At 40.3% G+C, this 8,306-nt stretch overlaps 2 protein-coding genes across 2 annotated transcripts; both read left to right on the forward strand.

Moving 5' to 3' along the window:
- Positions 1 to 1,444: 1,444 nt before the first annotated feature.
- LOC121421265 lies at positions 1,445 to 5,950 on the forward strand. The gene has a single exon (XM_041615927.1). The coding sequence runs from the start codon at positions 1,445 to 1,447 to the stop codon at positions 5,948 to 5,950; it is 4,506 nt and encodes a 1,501-aa protein (XP_041471861.1).
- Positions 5,951 to 6,183: 233 nt separating this feature from the next.
- LOC121421266 lies at positions 6,184 to 7,401 on the forward strand. The gene has a single exon (XM_041615928.1). It carries the CDS (start codon positions 6,184 to 6,186, stop codon positions 7,399 to 7,401), a length of 1,218 nt encoding a protein of 405 aa, XP_041471862.1.
- Positions 7,402 to 8,306: the final 905 nt, after the last annotated feature.

The raw sequence follows: 8,306 nt of genomic DNA on the forward strand, positions 1-8,306 counted from the left end.
ATTATAAAACATATTTTTCTTGATTATATTTTAATGATATCAATGCGCGCAAAGTGCCATGACAACCCAAAATAACTATTTTCTTGATTTTGTCACTTTGCTGTTATTTGACCTATAGAAGGAGACCTTTGTTTACGGCTCCTCTGCAAAATCTGTTTTAACATTACTGCCATGCAAACGTTATTTATGTCCAGCCAACGAGGTGAGTTGGATCGAAAGAAGTTTTATTCATGATATTGTTGATATAAATTATTAATCAATTCTTTGTTTTCATGTAATATTATTCTAACGATTGTGGAATATTATGGATATTTATGTTTCGGAACTTGGTTGATATTGATGTGCTTTTGTTTAAATTACGTAATTGTACTTGAAACTTAGTGACATGACATTTGGTTATGAATGATGAGAATTAGTTAAGAATTATTGTATGAAATGTTATATGATCGTATATGTCTTGTTTGAAATGTCATAGTTGAGGAAATTTCACTAAAAGAGTAATTCAATAAGACTTGATTAATATATGTTTAATTTGAAAAGATATATTATTGCAATGATATGAAATATGAAATTAATTGTTTTAATTGTTCAATGTTTGTTACAGTTTCACGGCACTGTTTGGAAATAAACTTTCAACATCCGTCTAAACGTTGGATCTTCTGACTTTGTGTAAATAACTTGGTGGCAGTTACAGTGAAACTCGATGGACATTGAATCCTGTCCAACAAGTACCGGTATGCTTAGATGATCGTGTAGATGTATCAAGCTGAGCCATTCGATGTCAACCAGTGCATTCGGTCCCTTCAAGCCATCGGTTAAGGCGCATCGCGGGATATTCGGCAACTGAGTGACGGCTTCAAAACCTTGGAAACACATCTAGATCTACAACGCAACCCAGAACTTTAAAGATGTCAAAGAACCAATGAACGAGAACTAGAACTATAGGCTTAGAATTATAACAATTAATTGAAGTAGACAAACAACGAACTGAAGCAAGAGTTACAACCGGACTAATTTTATTTTATTGCATCTACATGTAAGTCGATCGTATCATGATTCGTCTTCAGTAAGTCATACCATTTTATTCATTTCTTTTCATCAGTTTGCAAATGATTGATATAATTCATATATCTCATTATATTTTCTAAATTCATATTTCGGTCTTTGAGATATTTTGCCGAGAAATTATTTGAATGCATTCTTCTCAATTTTGAAGTTTGATGGAGTATCTGTTACTTGCAATTTAACTCCAGATTATTTTGCGGAAGCTAAATTTCAATCTTTGCTATATGATTCAACAATTTCCATTTCTATGTTGAGAAGTCAGATGTAACTATATATTGTCCATTTGGAATTTCTATGCTTTTTTATGAAGAATATATACAATAGGTTCCCTGTTGTGATTCAGCAAGTTGATTATTGAATTAATGCCCTCATCGGTAGCATGGATATTCATGTAGACATAGATAGCATGTCTGTAGAGAATATGCGCCGTTCTGCTCGCATAAAGAAACTAACAGAAAAAGCAATCATGCAAAAGAAAGATGATGAGTTGCAGGGCAAATTTTATTCAGAACACCTTGACCTGCTAACAACCCTAAAGGACACTGATAGATTGCTCTCTTCAGTCCCCATTAACGAAAATGAACTTTCTCTGCGGAAATCTGATATTTCTGCAAGATTCGATTCTCTGCGAAAAGTTGCAAGTGAACTTGAAGAAATTCAAGGCGGTGTGAATGAGGACATAGCCAAGCATTTAGATGAGCTTTCCCCAATTATTGTAGACACAATTTCAAAAATTGTGGTTGCCGTTTCTGAATCACGACGGGAAACATTCATTGAAGCACCCTCTGTTTCAATGAAGTCTGCTGCGTCTAAGATGTCGAAAATGTCTACAATTTCTTCAAAAAGGGCAGTTGTAGTAGCTGAAGCGGCAGCATTGCAAGAGAAACTTGCTGCTCACAAGCGCCAGAATGAATGCCAGATGGTGTTAGAACGCCTCGAGATGGAAGAAGATGCTCGAAGGAAAGAAGCATCACTCAAGATAGAACAGCTACGAAGAAAACTAGAAGAGGAACGCCTAGAAGGTGAACTAAAGGCACAGGAGGCAATGATAAGAGTGTATGACGAAGTAGAAGATGATGGTGCGTCAACAGATACGATGAGATCGACAAAACAATTGATTAAATCCCCTAATCAAGATGACAAAAGGGTTAAGTCGCAAAAACATGACGCCTCCATCGATCCTCCTCTCACAAAGAGCAAGGCCTTAAATCCTGATTCACCTGTCTTCCAGCCATCTCATTCTTCAAGCGAGGCCCAACAGAATGAAAGTCTAGCAGAAGTTTTCACTCGAACGATGACACTTAGTCGGTTACCAATTCCTGAGCCTCCAGTATTTATGGGTGATCCTCTCCAATATCCTGACTGGCTATCAGCTTTCACAACTTTAATTGAATGTCGTGGAATTCCCTCTGGTGAAAGGATACACTACCTAAGAAAGTACATTGGAGGATCAGCAAGAGAGGCTGTCAGCGGCTTCTTTTTGCTGAGGTCTGAGAAAGCATATGAACAAGCCAGAGAAATACTTGAGAAGCGTTTCGGCAACCCCTTCACCATTTCAGAAGCCTTTCGATCCAAACTTGACTCATGGCCGAGGATCGGCAATAGGGATTCCAAAGGCCTTCAGAAACTTTCAGATTTCTTGCAACAATGTCTTCAAGCATCATCAGAAATCAAAGACTTGGAAATCTTGAATGACATTCGGGAGATGAGCAAAATTTGCATGAAACTTCCGGATTGGATTGTACACAGATGGAATCGCACGGTAGCGAAAGTCAAGAAAGACAATGGCAGGTATCCATCATTCAGAGAATTTGTCTCATTTCTATCAGAAGAAACTGATATTGCCAATGATCCGTATGTTACATATGACACAGTAAAGGCAGGAAAAGACAAGAATCATAACGATGCTTTCCAGATACAGGAAGAAAGCAAGAATCCTACATCTCGTCAACAAAGGACAACCTTCTCTGTAGCCAGCAAGACAAGCACTACCCAGAAGACATGTGTCCTCTGCAAACGGCAGAATCATGGGTTGAATGAGTGCTGGGACTTCAATCAGAAAACTTTGGAGCAAAGGAGAGATTTAGTGAAGAAAGAAGGTCTTTGCTTCGGATGTCTCTCCAAAGGTCATATGTCAAAGCAGTGTCAAAAGAGGGCTGAGTGCAAGAAGTGCAACAAGCGCCACCCAACAAGTCTACACAATGAGACACTAAATCAGCTGTCTACGGAAAGAAAACATGATCAAAGTGAGGCACAGTCTACTCAGACCAAAGAAGTTACCAAGGAGAAAGAAGCTTCTTGCAACAGAGTCAGGTCAGATGTAGATGTTTCTCTCACATCGATGGTGCTGCCTGTTTACCTATCTAGTTTGGATGACCCTCAGAAGGAGATACTAGTATATGCCTTACTAGATACGATGTCGGATACAACATTTATCACAGATAGTATTGGAAATGACCTTCACGTGTCCTCTGAAACTGCGATGTTAAGTTTGACTACAATGACAGATTCCAAGACAATTCCATGTAGGAAATTCAAGAATCTTGTCGTTCGAGGTTTTAAGTCAGCAGTAAAGATACCTCTTCCTGCTGCATACTCCAGGGACTCCATCCCTCTTGATGAAGCTCATATCCCCACAGAAGATACAGCCAACAAGTGGACTCACTTAAACAATATCTCGAACCAGCTCGCACCAAAGCAAGATTGCCCCATAGGTCTGCTCATTGGATACAATTGTGCCCGTGCTCTTGCACCAAAGAATTGCATTCTTGGAAAGAATGATGAGCCATTTGCAGTAGAGACGGAGTTGGGATGGAGCATCGTCGGTGGTTCTCAAAATGACTCCACAGAGAGCTTTGACACGATTGGGCAGACATATCGTACTGTCAATGTGAAGGTAGCAGATCCTAGTCTGACAGACAGTCAGTCTAATGTGAAGTACATTTACAAGACACAGTTAAAGGAAGTTACTGCTGGAGACTTCCTTCAGATGATAGAAAGAGACTTTCATGAATTAGACAGAAAGGAAACGATGTCTCAGGAAGACAAGAAATTTCTAAAGATCATCAAAGATGGAATCCACCAAAGGGATGATGGGTATTATGAAATGCCCTTACCTTTCAAGAAGGGTGAACCTGATCTGCCTGACAATCGGAAAGCTGCTATGAGCCGACTTCACGGATTGAAAAATCAGTTCCTGAAGAGACCAAAGTACCATGAACATTACATGACTTTCATGAATGAGATTCTTAAGCGAGGTGATGCTGAGAAGATTCCCACAGATGAAGTGTCTACTTCAAGCAGCTGGTATATACCACATCATGGTGTATATCACCCTAAAAAGCCGAACAAAGTCAGGGTCGTATTCGACTGTAGTGCTCGATACCAAGGAACCTGTCTGAATGATCATCTTCTACAAGGGCCCGACCTGATCAATCCCCTTATCGGAGTTCTGTGTAGATTTCGCCAAGCACCTATAGCCTTCACTTGCGACGTAGAAAAGATGTATCACCAGTTCCGTGTGACGAAGGAACATCAAGACTATCTCCGTTTCCTGTGGTGGGAGGATGGGGATCTCTCTAAGCCCCCAGTGGATTATCGAATGAAGGTCCATCTCTTTGGAGCCACTTCTTCTCCGGGATGTGCAAACTTTGGGCTGAAGCAAATAGCAGAAGACCACAAAGTCCTTGGTGTAGAAGCTGCAGAATTTTTGAAGAGGAATTTCTACGTCGATGATGGCCTAAAATGTGTATCCTCTGAAGAAGATGCCATTGACCTTATCAAGAAGGCAGTGTCTATGTGTGCCAAAGGTAACCTGCGTCTTCATAAGTTTGTCTGCAACAATCAACGAGTGACAAGCAGTATCCCCGAATCGGAACGAACTGTTGTTGCAAAGACTAGTCTGGAACTCGGTCAACAAGGCTCCACATCAATTGAAAGAGCACTTGGGATACAATGGTGCATCAACTCAGATGAATTCTGTTTCAGACTAACCCTCAAGGATCATCCCCTGACAAGACGCGGGATTCTTGCCACCGTTGCTTCAATTTACGACCCACTCGGTTTGATTGCACCTGTGGTTCTTGTTGGAAGACAGATTGTCCAGGAAATGTGTAGACAAAAGATGGACTGGGACCATCCTGTTCCTGAAGATCTCCGTCCACAATGGGAAAAGTGGAGACTTGAGATTCTGAAACTTCCCAAAGTTACCATCCCTCGTTGCTTCGAACCACAAGACTTTGGGACACCTCAGGAAGTGCAGCTCCACCACTTTTCAGACGCCTCCTTATCAGGATATGGTCAGTGCTCCTACGTGCGTCTAAAGGATGAAAATGGCAAGGTCCACTGCTCCTTAGCCATGGCAAAGGCAAGAGTGACTCCTCTAAAGCCAACAACAATCCCAAGGTTAGAACTCCAGGCAGCTACCTGCTCCGTAAGAATTGCTAGTATCCTAAATGATGAACTTGACTATGATTCTCTCACGCACCACTTCTGGACAGACTCAAAAGTTGTTCTTGGCTACATATACAACGAGACTAGGCGCTTCCATATGTATGTTGCCAATCGTGTTGAACGCATACTTCAGACTTCATGCCCAGAACAATGGAATTATGTATCCAGTGCTGAGAATCCTGCTGATCATGCTTCTCGAGGATTGACGACAGAAGAAATGCTATCATCCAACTGGCTTACAGGACCTACCTTTCTTTGGAAGAGTGAGATTCCTATACAAGATGTCGATGTTGAGGTTTCTCCTGACGATGTTGAAGTGAAATCAGCAGCTACTGTTCATGTTACACAGGTAGAGAACTTCACATCTTTCGAAGATAGATTGACTCCACTCGATTCTCCAGTCTTCATAATGCAGTGTCAGCAGTTGCAGTGATAGTAAAGTGCTGCTACAGAAAGAAGGACCTGAGCATTGATGAAGTAGAAGCAAGACGAATAGCGGAAAGGAATATTATCCGTGCAATTCAGAAAGAAGCATTTCGTGAAGAAAGGAAGCAAATCAAGTCAGATCCCTCAGTCGGTTCAAAGTCCAACTCATTGAAGCAGCTTGACCCTTTCCTTGATAATGACAATCTTCTACGGGTGGGAGGTCGGTTAAAAAAGGCCGAGATGATGTATGGTGCAAAACATCCTATCATCCTACCAAAGCGAAGCCATCTATCCAACCTCGTTGCCTTGCACTATCATCAAAGAACTGCACATCAAGGAAGAAATCTGACCATCAATGCCATTCGTTCCAGTGGATATTGGATCATTGGTTGCAGGAGTATTGTCTCATCTCTAATCAGCAAGTGTGTAATCTGTATCAAATCCCGAGGCAAGCCAAGAGGACAAAAGATGGCCGATCTACCTCAGGATAGAGTAGAGCCTTCTCCTCCTTTCACCTACTGTGGACTTGACTGTTTTGGTCCCTTTACTATCAAGGAAGGAAGAAAGGAGATAAAGCGATATGGGCTCATTCTTACCTGTATGGCTATGAGGGCCGTACATATCGAAATGCTAGACGATCTGTCCACCGATGCATTTCTCAATGGACTAAGATGTTTCATTGCTATCCGGGGAAATGTTCGCCTCATTCGTTGTGATCAAGGATCTAACTTCATTGGAGCCAAGCATGAATTGAAAAAAGGCCTCCGTGAATTAGATGGAGATCGCGTTGCCACTCAATTACTGAAACTTGACTGCGAATTCAAGATGAACCCTCCTTCTTCAAGTCACATGGGAGGAATCTGGGAACGACAAATCAGGAATGTCAGAAATGTTCTCGATGGAATATTAGAACAGTCAGGAACTCAACTAAATACATCCTCTCTTCGAACGTTCCTGTACGAAGCTATGGCTATCATCAATAGCAGGCCATTGACAGTTGAAGATCTGGAATGTGCGGATGGTCCACTCCCCTTGACTCCGAATCATGTCTTGACCATGAAGTCAGGTATTGTGATGCCCCCACCAGGAAAATTTGAGAGAGAAGACCTCTATCTCTCAAAAAGATGGAGACGTGTGCAATACTTAACAAATCTCTTTTGGATTCGTTGGAAGAAAGAGTATCTTCACACCCTCCAAACCAGGAAGACCTGGCCAAAACAACAGCGAAACTTCGAGGTAAATGACATAGTCATGCTACAAGACGATGGTCTTTGTAGAACACACTGGAGTATAGCCAAGGTTGTTCAGACTTTCGTAAGCGATGATGGCTTTGTTCGTCGAGTTAAACTTCTCAAGGCAACTCCGGACTTAGACAAGAATGGAAAACCTCTCCAAAAGAGAACTGTGCTTGAAAGACCTGTCCACAAGCTGATCTCCTTAGTCCCTAACTCCGACTAAGTTTACCCCTTTGACTCTTTCACTGATATCATTTTGTCTTATGGTTGTTATATATATATATATATATATATATTTACATATAGACAACCCTTTTTATTTGCTTATCTTTGAGTGACTTGTGTAAGAGATTTCTTACCTGATATTTATGGTGATTATATTTTGGCTATTGATTGTACTTAACGTGTTTTATTCACATTCTGGATATTATGTGTGTATATATACATATATATAATATTCAAAACAAAAAACAAAGAAAAAAAATCAAAGAAGATTTTTGGGTGGGAGTGTGGCTGCCCCCAATCTCATTTTGGCAGCTTCCCGCGCCCCTTGTGGATGCGCGTTTTTTACCTTATTGTCTACGCGCTGCGCTAATTAGTTTTAAGTCTCTTTACCAGTGATTCTTCCGATAATTAAAGATAATTCTTTGTTTTTACATTATTTAAATTGTTAATCGAACGAATTGGATCATAATTCTTGTGTATAATAGTAGTTTATATTTTCCAACACTTTCTCGGTCTAACTTGCCAATTCAGTGTAATTATAAAACATATTTTTCTTGATTATATTTTAATGATATCAATGCGCGCAAAGTGCCATGACAACCCAAAATAACTATTTTCTTGATTTTGTCACTTTGCTGTTATTTGACCTATAGAAGGAGACCTTTGTTTACGGCTCCTCTGCAAAATCTGTTTTAACATTACTGCCATGCAAACGTTATTTATGTCCAGCCAACGAGGTGAGTTGGATCGAAAGAAGTTTTATTCATGATATTGTTGATATAAATTATTAATCAATTCTTTGTTTTCATGTAATATTATTCTAACGATTGTGGAATATTATGGATATTTATGTTTCGGAACTTGGTTGATATTGATGTGCTTTTGTTTAAATTACGTAATTGT

This window comes from Lytechinus variegatus, chromosome 9 (assembly GCF_018143015.1).
Source record: "Lytechinus variegatus isolate NC3 chromosome 9, Lvar_3.0, whole genome shotgun sequence".
In the NCBI taxonomy this organism is placed as follows: domain Eukaryota; kingdom Metazoa; phylum Echinodermata; class Echinoidea; order Temnopleuroida; family Toxopneustidae; genus Lytechinus; species Lytechinus variegatus.

Excerpts from the sequence above, each read along its gene's own strand:
- LOC121421266 (XM_041615928.1), top strand. The coding sequence starts at position 6,184 with ATGATGTATGGTGCAAAACATCCTATCATCCTACCAAAGCGAAGCCAT.
- LOC121421265 (XM_041615927.1), top strand. The coding sequence starts at position 1,445 with ATGGATATTCATGTAGACATAGATAGCATGTCTGTAGAGAATATGCGC.